Consider the following 16027-nt stretch of genomic DNA (forward strand, 5'->3'; position numbering starts at 1 on the left):
ATATGGTCTCACGATCGCTTAAGATAGGACATCTGTTTCTCCAGTAATATTTTTATTAAAATTATAAATAATATTAAATATAAAATAATAATGCATATCTTTTTATTTAGATAAGCATGTAAATTAATAAAATATTATATTTAAATTTATCAAAGCAAAATAGTATAATAAAATAATAATTTAATTAAGTTTTAACTATTGTATAAATTTGAGTATTTTTAATTAAATTTTTAATAAAGAATATCTTTTCATCTCCGATATACGTGATCTTCCACGTTGAAAATGAAAAAATACAAATAACAGTCAAGTCGTGCTACTGTAGACAAAAGTCAAACAACAGAAATTTTCTTAACAATTATTAAGCCTCAATTAAGTATTTAAAAAATTCAACCGTGTAAATATGCAAATTTGGGTATGTTGGCTAATAAGCATAATTGATTCGGGTTTAATTGAAAGAAGGAATTCAACAAATCCAAATTCTAAGTGCTAATGGATTCAACTTCTTCAAACATCTCATCTTAAAGTCGTTCGAAGGAAAAAACCCTAATCTAGAAAAAGAGATCTCATTGAAAAGATATCATAAAATACTTCCTAAAAAAAAAATTAATCTGATCAATAATTGAAAAACAATTTGACCAACTACTATCCAGTTAATTTTGACTTGGATACAACAAACGAATCATTCATTTCATAAATATAACAACACAATATTCTTGAAACTCTAAAACTATGACCAACAAAGTCGAAGAGTCCACCTATAATTTAAGACAGTGCGATTATTAACAATTGAATCGTAATTAAATTGTTTCTATCCTAAATTTATAAATACATATTTAAAATAAAGAAGAAGTAAGAGATGATATGTAATATACGTTAATAGCTTATACTGTCAAATTTTTAATGATTTTAACATCGAACAAACATAGTAAAAGAACAAACATTTAGACCACTAGTAACTCATACGACAACAAATAATTGATCTGGATCTCACACCCAAAACAAACTATATTTTTAATCTCTTTTTCATACCAATACTAATTGACGACTTCATATTTCTAAAACATTAGAACTATTTTACTTTATATGCTCTGCGTATAAAGAATTTGTTTTTCATGAAAAAGCATTTGAGAGTCCTCACAACTCCCATTTCATTTACCATTTTTTTGAATATTATTGGTGAATTCCTATCTGCAAACCTCTTCAAATCTGTGTTTCACGTGGAAAATCATTGCTGGCATGACAGTGAATCGAATTTGAATTCAGCCTTCTAAATGACGAAGGATAAGGACAGGAACGGAGTGGCAATTTCGCTTCAAACAACTGCTGGGACCATAAGTCACTTTCATTATCACTAAATCGATCTTTTGTGAACACTAGATGTTGTGCCCCCATTACGAGTAGTCATTTTCATTTCAGGGTCATGAAATTGAACAAGAATAACGTAAAGAGCATGTCATATACATTAAGTCTTTTATGATGATGTGACAACATTTTCCCACCATTTACCATTTTACAACTCCATGCATTGGCATCATATAGTTACCATTTTGTCAGACGTTTTTTTATAGTTGAATGTCCTAGACTCCTAGGCCTTGTATAGTCACTCATCTACTTAGAAAAGCCAAAACTTGTAAGAAGATTAGAACAACTTATGTGGCATTTTGTTGCATGGACCACTTTCTCCAAAGCAATAGATAAGGTATGACTTCCAAGGCCATATGCATCCTATGCTTGCCTCTATCAATAAGTGATTCCTATCACGAATCCTCCTATTAGTCCTTTCTTTATGTAGAAGTATTATTGGATTGTTTTGAACAAGTATAAAGGCTAAAACTACGGTAGAAGTATTGGTAGTTGGTTTTGAACATGTTTAAAGGCTAAGAGTAGAATACCAAGTGAACTGGTCAGAGATTAATGACTTTGATATCAACAGAGCTTGGAAGTTCTCTCAAAGTGATTCTCTCTTTAGGCATGATGGAGGTCAGTGATAAAGGGTTGAGAATCTTACAAATGACTATTAATACTTAAAATTAGTGAGAAATTTGACAAAGTAACTGTAAATGTCATAAATGTGAAATTTCACAACTGATATGACTAGTTTATGAGGATGTTTTAAAATAAATTAAAATAAATTGGATTGGATTAGAGATGTGTGAAAAACAGTTTGATTAAAAAAATAAACCATATATGGTTAATAACTCACTTACTTCACTTTCTATTTGACTGTCAGTGTTCTTTTTACCAGGTAGGCCAACTCAGTGGATTGGGCTGGTGTAGTCAAAGTAAAAAATCACAAAGGTATACTACCTTTGTTTCTCTAGTGTTAATTCTACTCCCCAAAAACTTATGACAAATACTACAGATAGGAAAAAATTGGGATAACAAAAGATAGAAATCAACATGTGATGAAGAGACATGCAGAAACAATAAAAAGTGTTGTACAAGAAGGTAGTGATAAATCACGTAAGAATATCATTGTTCATTTCATATATAACTACTAGAGAGAATGGTAATAAATAATTACACATAACTCAGCATTAATTTGCGACTTCTCTAGCATAGAATACATCTGGATCAATAGGCTGTTGTATTCTATGCAAGGATGTGCTATAACTAAAGATAAAAAGGAAGTATCAATCAGAATAAAAGGAGACACAAAACTAGGCAGCATAGGAGGAAACAACTTATTCTGCTGAGTGATTTATCAACATGCATTAAATGTCTTCTCATCCTTGGGTTACTGATCCCAGAAAGATTGTACGAATTAGCATATGGATGCATGTTTGTCACCTGGTTACCAAACACCCTTGCATATATCATCTCACCAAAGATTCCAAATGAGTTGTCCAGTGAACCACTTGTTCTGAGCATCGGTGAGGTATAACCGTTTGGAACTGAGTTGAATTGCTGAGTATAATAAGGATTACTATAGGGATCATGATAACTTTGAGAAATAGGTTGGGAAACCCTGCTGGTACTCAATGATCTGGGACCATGAGGTCTTTGTGGTATGACATTCCCAACTTGATGTGTTTTCCCCTTAGAAGGTCTTGTGGTAAGGCCACGGCCATATAATGGAACAAGGGAGGATTGAGAAACTTCTGATTTGCATACTGGACATTGTGGATTCTGTTGCTCTTCACTGTCAAAAGAGGTACGTTGAAAATGAAGCCATTTGTATATGCATGGCCAGCAATAAAGATGACCACAGAGTGTGACCACTGGTTCTTGCACACACTCAAGGCAGATGTTGCAGTCAAAGCCACTCGAGGCGTTTATATCAGAATCTGCAATGACTTCATTGGAAGATTTCCACTTTTCGTTTTGGGGCACAACCTCCTCCAAGTTATCTAAGGCCATTTTTTCCCTTCAGTTTTCCAATGTTTACTTTCACAGGTAACTGAACCTGAAATGCACAACCACATCTTGTGAGTTGAGTGCCTCATGTTATTACAGATTGGTCCACAGTTAAATGAAGTTTTGTCATGATGAGAGAGTTTAAATTTTAGAAAACACTCAAAACTAAAGGTTGAAGTAAGAAATGTCAACCAACCAAATGAAATGCAGTGTTTACATCATCTATGATTAGGAGAAATATGGTCACTTGGTTAACAATTTTAGTTTTAAGTTTCCATAAAAAATAACTAGTATATATAAAAAAAAAAAAAAACAAAGTCTTCAGATCAAATCAAAAGGTTTACAGGATAATATTAGAGTAGCAACATCATTCACAGATTTTTGGAAACTACCTTTCTATAAAGGGTGATGATTATTTTCATCAAGGCTTTACATGGTTGGTGAGGGTGTGGTCGACTTTGCCTAGAGTTGACAAGTTCAAAGTTATGGATGACAAACCCCTCTTAGCTACCAAATATTTATGCTTAAAGAATAATATTTTGAAAACTAAAATTAAAATAAAAATATTTTAACTGATTCAAATGCTAAATTTGGTAAGAACCAACCGATTCAACTCTCCAGCCACCTTTAAGTAGACTTTATGATGGAAAAAAATATATATAATATGAAAATTGGAGAATAATCTATCATCACAGACCCTACTTTGAATACAAAGTCTGAGGTGCGGTGCGACCATAATTATTCTATTTTATTTCCTCAAAGTAGTTGAAAATCGATTTGCAATTTCTCGTTAGATTAAATAACATATCATGGTTATGTCGGAGAAAGAAGCACACAACCTTAATATTTTTATCAAATAAGAACTCATCATGATTTGTTATTATGCACTCAATTATATTTGTCAAAATTTGCATTTCTCTCTCTCTATCTAACCATATCACATTATCCAAATCCTTTTAAAATTACTCCACTTAATCTCTGTTCCTGGAAAATAAAGAGGTTACGGTGATAAGATTTCAAATCTACAATCACTTGTCGTCAATGATTGCCAGAAAAATGACAATTACAGCTACAGAAAATAAACATATCAGTACTACATTTTTTCTTTATTTGACAGATTGAAACAATTGCAGGCAGAACTCGCCGATCTACTTAAATAAACTAATTTCAAGAATTTTCCCCACAGATATTCTCTTTCCAAGACGATAGGTTCATAATACTGTTAGATACTAAATATATTATATAAATATCTTTATCAGCTGAAATTAATCCTTTATTCTTTACATAATCAAAGACTAGTTATGTTTCAATAGACATTACTTTCGCTAATAGTCAATGCAATTTTCTTATTATCCTAATTACATTATATAAGAGATTATTATCGTTAGGCTAACAGAAAAGGTTCTTCCAATTGAAAGAAGCAATTCGATAGAAAAATATCTCTCAAAGCAAAAGAAGGTCAAAAAGACAGAGAAACCTATGTCAGGGATGTCCTGTATCATGCATATCATGTACTCTGAAGGAAAAAAAAAAAGTTTCTCATATCCACCATCCATCACCAAATCACTTTTTGCAGGAACAAGAAAATTCTGTAAGATTTCCTTCTCGCTTTCTGGTTTTAAAAACTATTTTCTAAAACAATTTCCTACAGCATCAATTTTGTGTAGGAACTAAAATCAGTTCTCAAAAAATAAAAATCAAACACACCCAAAACAAATTTATCTCTAGATCTGCCACGAGAGAAAACAAAATTTAGCCATCAATGAACAGTGGAGTACAGTGGCGTGTTGAACATGAAAAGCAAGAGACAGTGGTATTTGTTTCAATCTATTAGAAATATATAAATCAGGATCTCAATCATCATCGCACAGTATTGATAGTTACTTCATAAGTTTCCTTGCGCAAAGTTAAAGCGCATCCATTGAAGACCAAGCAGTTCCCACAACAACAACAACAAAAAAATGAAAAAAGAAACATTTTTGATGGAAAATTTCAACACCCAGATGAGCACAAGAGGCCAAGAACACATAAATAAGGTGAGTAAAGGAAAATAAAAACGAAAGTGCATGACCCATGTTTTCATATGGTATACAGAAAAAGAGAAAGAGAGAAAGGGAGGAGTTTGAATACTTACAGGTGAGACGAGAAAGGAAGTTTTGGAGGGTGCAATTAGAATTACAAGGCGTCGAAAGGTTGATAGAAAAGAAGAAAAGTGAGGTTGAAGGGTAGAGACAGAAGGATGAAGGAAGGAAGCAGAACAATGAAGTTGAGGTACGAGGGAAGGAAGAACTCGCGGATAATAAGATTTTATAATAGAATAATTAGACCCTAATCGTGACTATGGTATGAATTCCGCGGGGAAAATAATAAATAAATAAATGTGACAAATCTTATGATAAGAAAATAATTTTAAAAATATAAATATGAGGAGTTTAGTCTATCATGTACTATCATCATCTTCATCTATACACAATCTTTCTATCTTGTTTTTCCTTTTTAATCCTTTTATTTTTATTTTCTTTTACATTTATTTTGGTATAGTAGACATTCTTTCATTGAAACTACAAGAGAAATAAAAACACTTCTATCCTTGAAACATCAAATTCTACTTAAATTGAAACAAATAATGTGAGAGATGTTAATCATCTAATGCAATAATGGACTATGGGATGAAGAAGCATTAGTTTAAAAAAAGTTGGATTAAAGAACATAAGTTTGTCTTTTTGTGATTAAAATATAATAAGACAAAATGTTTAAAATAACAAATCTAGTCCTTGAAATTAGGTATAATTCTAAAATTATGAAAAAATTCACATAATTTTTATTTATTATTTATGCAAAGTAGATAAGATTACTATTATTATATCATATTCTGGATCATGATGATAAGAAGGCTATCAGGAAGATGAGTTATAAGTAACTTTTACATTCATGAAAATTGTTTATATTGCGAGAAATCTGTATTTAATTTTTATTATATATAAAAGTTTGATTAACCAACAATAAACATATATTACCAGAAACGAAATTAATATAACATCTAATAATAAGCCTAGAAGAATATGTAATAATAGAATAAAATATAGTATAAGATTAGGGTGAGACAATTATTAGTGGCAGACAATTTCTCAAATTTTCAATGTGTCTATTAAAGGAAAGTACTTTAAATTTCTCAGATAAAATATTATTTGTGCATGCACTTAGAATTAAATTCTTATTGGTATGTTTAAAAAAATTCATCAATTGGATGATGATACTAATGTCTGTTGGCTGTACTTATTTAAAAAATTCAACATTTTTTATTAAATTATCATACATTTAAAAATATGAATTATTTTTACATACTCTAATAAATTTCTCCAATAGAATTATTAAAAAAGTGATCCAATAAAAGTTTTTAAATCTCTTTATTATAAATAATTCAAATCTATATCTATTTTAATCATATATTATAACTAAATTTTGTTATTTTGATGTATTAGTTATTATGTATATGTGCTATTATTTATTATTATATTATTATATATGAAGTAAATATTATTTTAATAAAAATATAAATTTATGATTCAAATTGATTCTTTAAATATAACTAATATTTTCTACTTAGTACCAACTTAAAAAAAATACTTATACACATTATATTTATTTAAAAGAATCTATAAAAGTTATAAACAATTTCGTTATATTTACAAATATTTAAGTTATAAATAATGGTTATTAGCGTAGCGCCACATATGCTTAGTCTAATCATATTCTATAATTAGAATGGATAACCTTCCTGACGTGGCTCCACATATAACACACTCGCACACTTTTTGAGAGAATCAACGTCTTTTTCTAACAATTTTTTATAATTAGTTTTAACACTTTTATTTCAATTTTATGATTTAAAATAGAGAATGAATAGACCTTTTGTTTTTGGTAAAAGATTTTTTTAGCAACTATAAACTAATTTTACTTATAAGATTATATAATTATAATACTATAGTTATAGTAACCTCAGAAATTTTTTTATCGATATAATACAATAATATTATTTTTACTGTCATAAACATTACAATATCTCTTCGTATAATACATTATTATAGAAACTAATATTAAACCCGTGTGTACCACAAGTTATGAGTTCTTTTTATTGATTAGAAGAATATTTATTAAATAAATGTATATTTCTTTGAAAGAAGTTGTAAGATATAAAATACTAATAATTATTGGTGATTATTAATATCTTTTTTTGTTAGATAAAAATGTTTTGAAATGTTAATAATAATAATAATAATAATAATAATATAGTTAATCTATGTTATAAAATAAAAATTATAGATTGTGACAACATTTTGTATTGAAATATTACACTTTTGTGAGTGCAGATGGTAACATCCCAAAATATATAGTATAGACTATATTAAAGAGAAGCTACATGCATGATAAAGTAATAAGTTATTCATCTAGAGTATAAAGTGTTTTCTTTACAGTCATCCAAAAACAACTATAAATTTAAACTTTATATAAATACAAACCAAAGGAAACTCAAAATTATACACAAGATCACTAATAACTAATCCAACTACTCAGTAGCATCACCTCCATCCAATGCTTGCTCCAGAGAGACCTCTTCTTCTGCTACTCACATCCAAAGGATGGTCATTGTAGAAGAAGAACAATAGAACATACAAAACACAAGCACACAACAGGGTAAGCTAGTTTAAACAAAGATTAATCATACGTCAATTCATTTAACTTCATACAAACATATTATTCATTCACATCACTTAAATCCTTTACACATAACACCACACTGAATTTGACTGTCCGGACTTAGAATGACTGCCGAGCTATGGTGGGTCGTGCACTCGTGGTGGCTTCTACTGCTTTGCAAAGTCGTTGCCAATGGGTTTCACCCTACCACACTCACGAGGTTAGTCCGTTATCACTCACCTTGGGCCATACTGGAAGCACCCAAGACTAGGACCTCCTACTACTCCTCACGACATGGATCAATCCTCTCTACTTGAGAATAAAAGACCATTGGAGTTTCAGGATAACCTCCAAGACTAAGCTCCTGCATCCATTCTAAACTTACTTGAATCTCAACTAGAGATTTCACTTTGAATCACAACATAGGGCACCACCATGTCTCTTCTCCTTAAGGATCATGGAATTACGTCCATTAACCACACTTGAACTTTACACTTTTAATTACAACATACATCAATCACCACAGATATTACATGATACAACTTCAACTTACTTCATACAACACTCAATTGTTCATTTAAAACAACTTAAGATCACAAGAGAACTAAACTAGAACTGAACCCCTCGCATAGCGCACACTTTCGCACAGCGAAGCCATAAGCTTCTCGCACAGCGACCTAACTCGCCTTGCGAAATCCTTAGACAGAGACCAACTCCTCATAACCACTCGCATAGCAACTAATTCGTTATGCGAATAAACTGTGAAATGTAACAGACCCCAACCCCTCGCATAGCGTCCTAACTCGCTATGCGAGAACCTCAAACAGAGACTCAGACTTCTTAAACACTCGCAGAGCGAAACCCACTCGTTGTTCGAATAAAAAAAAATGGTTCCAGACCCCAACCAGTCGCATAGCATTTTGATTCGCTATGCGGATTGACAAACAGAGAGCAACCCTCTTACTTTACTCGCACAACGCACCCATCGCTATGCGAGTGACTTGGCAGAGAGCACCTCGTCAAGGTGACTCGCTATGCGAATCCATTCGCACAACGAGTCTGCATAATCTACATAACAAAATTCTGCAGAATTATGCAACTCAACTCCTCTTTACCAATTCTACTCAACTTTGCCAACTTCTAACACTCCTAATCCGTTGTATATACTTAATTAGACTTGACTAAATGATTCTAGACCTTCTTATCCTTAATCTGAAGTGTTTATGCATCAAATCCTACTCTAAAACCTCAATTCATCAACTTAGAGACCCAAATCCTAATTGACCACTTTGAACCTGATTTTAACCATTTTGATGACTCAAACAAGTCACAAATGACTTATCTAAACTACCACAACAGCCTCTAACAGCACTTGACCTCTAATACTCAAATTCACTACCTCACTTCCTCTAAAATACACTAAACACATTCAAATCACTTCATATTTACTTAATCACCACAACACCAGATTTCACACCTGAATATATATTCAATTACAACAGCACACAACATCCAATTCAATTCATAATCATTCTTCCACAGTCTCCACAATTTAACATTTTAAGAACATACATTCATCAGCTAAATTTTCAACCAAACAACACAATAACACGAAATTATCCCATACAACACAAATTGATAACTGAAACACAACCTAGCTTCCCTTACCTCAAAGATAAACAACCCCACTCACAGAAACGCTCCAATTGTACCTTACACTGCAAGGGAACTCAACAGAAACCTACAACTCACCAATTGGTGATAGAGAACAACACTTAGAACCTAAATTGAGCTAGCAAATGGAAGGAAAAACTGTTAACCACATGCAAAGCGGAATTAGTGCATGTTCACAGTCCACAGAAAACGTATAACAATGGAAACCACTTACCAACTGAAGAACACGAAATTGATCAGTCCAAAACGAAGTCCTCAACGCCAAGATCGCCTAGGCACCTCCTGATCGTCGAACAAATAACTCAGTAGATAGAGATTGTAGAGATAAGTCATAGAACTCTGAGGAATTGAGTTCTAGAGAGATGAAGTGTTCTTAGAATAATGAGAAGTGTTTATAAAATTCTATTAATATTATAAGATTATTTTAAATTAAACTAATCTGTCTCATTATTTTAACACACATATCTGCACTATAACACTCTATTTTTCAGGTCTTTACATTCTCCCCAACAACAAAATTTTCGCCCTCGAAAATTAGACTTACTAGAGAACAGGTGAGGATAGGATTCTCTCATAACTCCCTCTAATTCCCAAGTGGAATCGCCTGTTATACTATCCCAGACAACCTTGACTAGACTGATGTTCTTTCCCCTAAGTTGTTTGGTCTGGCTCTCCATAATCCTGACAGGATGCACTTCTACAGACAGATCTTCTCTGATTTGCACGTCTTCAACTTCTAACACGCGGGAAGGATCAGGCACATACTTCCTAAGCTGTGATACGTGGAACACTGAATGAAGAGCTAGTTTAGGAGGCATGGCTATCTCATACGCCATTGGCCCTACACGCTTCAGGATCTGATAAGGACCAATGAACCTAGGAGATAACTTCCTTGCACGAATGGCTCTTCCTACACCAGTAGTAGGAGTCACTCTGAGGAATACATGATCCCCAACAGCAAATTCCAATGGTCTCCGTCTCTGATCGGCATAGGACTTCTGTCTACTCTGAGACGCCTGCATCCTTTCCCGAATCAACTTCACCTTATCGGTCGTCTGCTGAATCAACTCCAGTCTAGTCAAAACTGATTCTCCATCCTGAAACCAGCAAAGAGGCGTCCTACACCTTCTCCCATACAATGCCTCAAACGGTGCCATACCAATGCTGGCTTGATAACTGTTGTTGTAGGTGAATTCCACCAACGACAACACCTCATCCCAAACGATCCAAGACAAACGTCCTCAATAAATCCTCAAGTGACTGGATCGTCCTTTCTGACTGACCGTCAGTCTATGGATGATAAGCTGAACTCATCTAAAGTCTGCTGCCCAACTCACTCTGAAAAGTCTCCCAAAAACGAGAAGTAAACCTTGGATCTCTATCTGATACAATGCTAGAAGGCACTCCATGCAGTCTCACCACTTCTCTGATATACAACTGAGCAAGCTTAGCCATAGACATCCTCAAATTGACTGCTAAGAAATGAGCGATCTTGGTCAGCCTGTCAATAATCACCCATATAACATCATGACCTTTTACCGTTCGTGGCAAATGGGTAACAAAGTCCATAGCTATGCTATCCCATTTCCACTCAGGAATTTCTAGCTGCTGCAACAAACCTCCAGGTCGTTGATGCTCCACTTTAACCTTCTGACAGGTCAAACAAGAAGCCACAAACCGTGCAATATCACCCTTCATTGCAGACCACCAAAACGAATCCTTGAGGTCTTGATACATTTTAGTCATGCCAGGATGCATGCTAAAACGACTCTTGTGACCCTCCTCAAGGATTAATCTCCTCAGCTCCGAATCCTTAGGAACACAAACTCGGCTTCTGAACCGCAGTATACCATCAGTCCCCACATTGAAGTCTTTACCCTATTCGATACCGATCAACCCTGTTGATTTTTGAAGCTCGACGTCTAACAATTGTTTATCTCTGATGCGGTCCAACAACCCACTTGATACCACCAAATTGTTGCATCTGATAAAATCCGATTCTAACTCCACCTACAGTCTCAAATTCTTGAAACTCTCCACCAACTCCAATTCTCTAACCATCAATGCTGATACATGAACCGTCTTCCTACTCAACGCATTAGCAACCACATTCGCCTTCCCCGGATGGTAGAGAAGACCAAACTCAAAGTCTTTCAAAAACTCCATCCATCTCCTCTGCCTCATGTTCAGCTCCTTCTGATCAAAGAGATACTTCAAACTCTTATGATCATTGAACACCTGAAACTATGCACCAAACAAATAGTGCCTCCATATCTTCAAGGCAAACACAACTGCTGCCAACTCCAAGTCATGAGTGGGATAATTCTTCTCATGAACCTTAAGTTACCTTGAAGCATAGGCGACCACCTTCCTCTCTTGCATCAACACACAGCCAAGTCCCTGATAAGAAGCATCACAGAAAACCTCAAAAGATTTTCTTGTGTCAGGGATTACCAACACCAGAGCACTGGTCAACCTCTGCTTTAATTCTTGAAAACTAGACTCACACTGGTCCGTCCAAGCAAAAGGTTGATCTTTCCTCGTCAACTGAGTCAACGACGCTACCATTCTAGAAAAACCTTCTATGAAACAAAGATAGTAGCCCGTTAAACCAACAAAACTTCTAATCTCAGTGGCAAACTTCGGTCTCTCCCACTGAAGCACTGCTTGAACCTTAGTTAGATCCACAACAATTCCACCCGCTAAGATAACATGTCCCAGAAACTGCACCTCTTCTAACCAGAACTCACACTTAGAAAGTTTAGCGTACAACTTTTTCTCTCTCAAAATCCCAAGCACTGTCCTAAGGTGATTCTCATGCTCCTCCCGAGTCTTAGAATAAATAAGCATGTCATCTATAAAAACAACAACAAACTTATCTAAGAACGGCCTGAAGATTCTGTCCATATAGTCCATGAATATGGCTGGAGCATTAGTCACACCAAAAGACATAACTACATACTCGTAGTGACCATATCTAGACCTAAAGGCAGTCTTCTGCACATCACCTACCTTGACCAGAATCTGATGATAACCTGACCTCAGGTCTATCTTGGAGAAAACAGTAGCTCCATGCAGCTGATCCATAAAATCATCAATCCTGGGCAAGTACTTGTTCTTGATGGTTAACTTGTTCAACTGCCTGTAATCTATACACAGTCTGGAGTTACCATCCTTCTTCTTCACAAGCAACACAGGCGCACCCCACGGAGAAACACTCGGTCTTATGAGTTGTTTCTCAAGCAAATCTTCAATTTGCTTCTTCAGCTCAGTTAACTCAGTTGGAGCCATTCTATAGGGCGATATTGATACTGGTTCTGCTCCAGGCACCAGATCAATAGAGAACTCAACTTCCCTCTGAGGAGGCAACCCCGGCACTTCCTCCGGAAACACATCCAAGAAATCACTCACAACTAAGTGATCTAAACCGTGCCCACTCTACTCAACCGCCAGATGCGACAACACAAGAAAACAACAAGCTCCTTCCACCAACTCTTGCTTCAGCTGCTCTGAAGACAAGAACAATGTCCCTTCTTCATCAAGAAAAACTAACTTCTTCTCACCACAATCTATGAGAATGTGATTGGTAGATAGCCAATACATCCCCAAGATTACATCTAATCCTTGCAAAGGTAAACAAATGAGGTTTACCTTGAACGGACGCCCTTCTACAACCATAGAACATCTAGCACCCAAAAGTAGATGTCTTGACGAACCCCGAAGTGGGAGTAGCTACAGCCAAATCATACTGTAACTCTCTCACAACTAATCTCAAATCAGCAACACAATCTTCAGACACAAAGGAGTGTGTCGCTTCAGAATCAAATAACACACAACACTCTCTACCATTCAACACACAACGCCCAACAATAAGAGTACCTGAGCTGGCTGCCTCTAACCCCGATAAAGCATACACCCTGCCTGAAGCCTACGGTCTGGCACTGCCCCTCGGACGTGCTCTCACAGCCTGATGAGTCTGTTGACCTGTCCTCCTGACAGTAGGACAGTCCCTGGCGTAATGCTCCTCAACCCGGCATATATTACATCTCCTATAACCCGCCATCTGGGGACAGACTGACTGAAGATGGGGACTTCCACAAGAATAGCATCTCACTCCCCCAGAACTGCTGGAAGGTCCAGACGACACAGAAACCTGAGAAGAAGACCCTCTAGACCCATGAGAAGGAGGCCTAGAATAGGGAGTCCTCCTAGAACTGGAACCACCTCTGAACATCACTGGTCCTCTCACTCTCAACGATTGACTCTTCTGGCTATCAACTTCCAACTTAGTCTTTTCCATGACTCTTGCCATTTCCACCAAAGCAGGGAATTCCTTAATAGAAACTCCTTTTACTAACAACTTGATTTCTCCTCTCAGGCCATTCTCAAATTTCCAACACTGCCAAACTTCACTCATAGGCACTGTATGAAACCTGATCAGATGCTTGAACCGGTCCGCATACTCAGAAACTAACATATTTCCCTGTACCAGCTGTAGGAATTCAATCTCCTTAGCAAATCTAACGCTGTCAGGAAAATATTCAGCATAAAATCTCTCCTTGAACAGCTCCCAAGTGATAGGAGTGTTACTGCCCTCCATTATCGTCCTCATACCACTCCACCAATGACTAGCTTCCCCGGACAATAAGTACTCCATGAAAGCCAATCATTTCTCTTATGAACACCTCTTGGCATTAAAGATGCGCTCCATATCTCTGAACCACCTATCTGCCTCATCCGGGCTAACCTGTCCATTAAACTTTGCTAGACGGTGCTGCAAGAAATTCTCAAGGCTCCACTCTTGAGGTTGTGTGGAAGAAGAAGATGAGGGTCCAACTACAATCCTCACACTGGTCAACAAGTCCAAATACTGCCTTTGAGAGGCCTTAGCTGAAACTCGAGCAGATTCCAACTGTTGCATTGCCGCAGAATTTTGTTGTACCAAAGAAGTATTCTGCTGCCGCATCTCACTGATCACTGATTCAATCATCCTCATCATATCAGGTGCATCAAGATTTGTGGGTGGAGGAGGAGGAGGCCTAGGTGCCATCTTCTGCTTACACAGAGAGAAAATACGTCAGTCCAACTCAAAGAGACAAGGATTGCTACTAAACATGACTAAGAGCACACAAGCACAAGCAAGGCACACTCAAAACCTACAGGATTCCTAAGGAAAGAACTGCTCTGATACCATTAATGTAACATCCCCAAAATATATAGTATAGACTATATTAAAGAGAAACTACATGCATGATAAAGTAATACAGTTATCCATCTAGAGTATAAAGTGTTTCCTTTACAGTCATCTAAAAACAACTATAAATTTAAACTTTATATAAATACAAACCAAAGGAAACTCAAAACTATACACAAGATCACTAATAACTAATCCAACTACTCAGCAACATCACCTTCATCCAATGCTTGCTCCAGAGAGACCTCTTCTTCTGCTGCTCACATCCAAAGGATGGTCATTGCAGAAGAAGAACAACAGAACATACAAAACACAAGCACACAACAGGGTAAGCTAGTTTAAACAAAGATTAATCATACGTCAATTCATTTAACTTCATACAAACATATTATTCATTCACATCACTTAAACCCTTTACACATAACACCACACTGACTTTGATTGTCCAGACTTAGAATGATTGTCGAGCTATGGTGGGTCGTGCACTCGTGGTGGCTTCTACTGCTTTGCAAAGCCGTTGCCAATGGGTTTCACCCTACCACACTCACGAGGTTAGTCCGTTATCACTCACCTTGGGCCTCACTGGAAGCACCCAAAACTAGGACCTCCTGCTACTCCTCACGACATGGATCAATCCTCTCTACTTAAGAATAAAAGACCATTGGAGTTTCAGGATAACCTCCAAGACTAAGCTCCTGCATTCATTCTAAACTTACTTGAATCTCAACTAGAGATTTCACTTTGAATCACAACATAGGGCACCACCATGTCTCCTCTCCTTGAGGATCATGGAATTACGTCCATTAACCACACTTGAACTTTACACTTTTAATTACAACATACATCAATCACCACGGATATTACATGATACAATTTCAACTTACTTCATACAACATTCAATTGTTCATTTAAAACAACTTAAGATCACAAGAGAACCGAACTAGAACTTAACCCCTCACATAGCGCACACTTTCGCACAACGAAGCCATAAGCTTCTCGCAAGCGACCTAACTCGCCTTGCGAAATCCTTAGATAGAGACCAACTCCTCATAACCACTCGCATAACGACTAAACTCGTTATGCGAATAAACTGTGAAATGTAAC

The 16027-nt window shown here is 35.8% G+C and overlaps 1 protein-coding gene across 1 annotated transcript; it reads right to left on the reverse strand.

Annotated features, from left to right (window-relative positions):
• Positions 1-2449: 2449 nt before the first annotated feature.
• LOC108338910 (E3 ubiquitin-protein ligase RMA1H1) lies at positions 2450-5661 on the reverse strand. The gene is made up of 2 exons (XM_017575977.2): positions 5492-5661; positions 2450-3406 (listed from the first exon to the last, which is right to left on the reverse strand). The coding sequence occupies exon 2, from the start codon at positions 3358-3360 to the stop codon at positions 2638-2640; it is 723 nt and encodes a 240-aa protein (XP_017431466.1). The 5' UTR covers positions 3361-3406; positions 5492-5661; the 3' UTR covers positions 2450-2637.
• Between the last annotated feature and the right edge of the window lie 10366 nt (positions 5662-16027).

Source organism: Vigna angularis, chromosome 5, assembly GCF_016808095.1.
Source record: "Vigna angularis cultivar LongXiaoDou No.4 chromosome 5, ASM1680809v1, whole genome shotgun sequence".
NCBI classification, from domain to species: domain Eukaryota; kingdom Viridiplantae; phylum Streptophyta; class Magnoliopsida; order Fabales; family Fabaceae; genus Vigna; species Vigna angularis.

Bases quoted from the DNA above. Each gene is read 5' to 3' on its own strand.
- LOC108338910 (XM_017575977.2), bottom strand. From the start codon at position 3,360: ATGGCCTTAGATAACTTGGAGGAGGTTGTGCCCCAAAACGAAAAGTGG.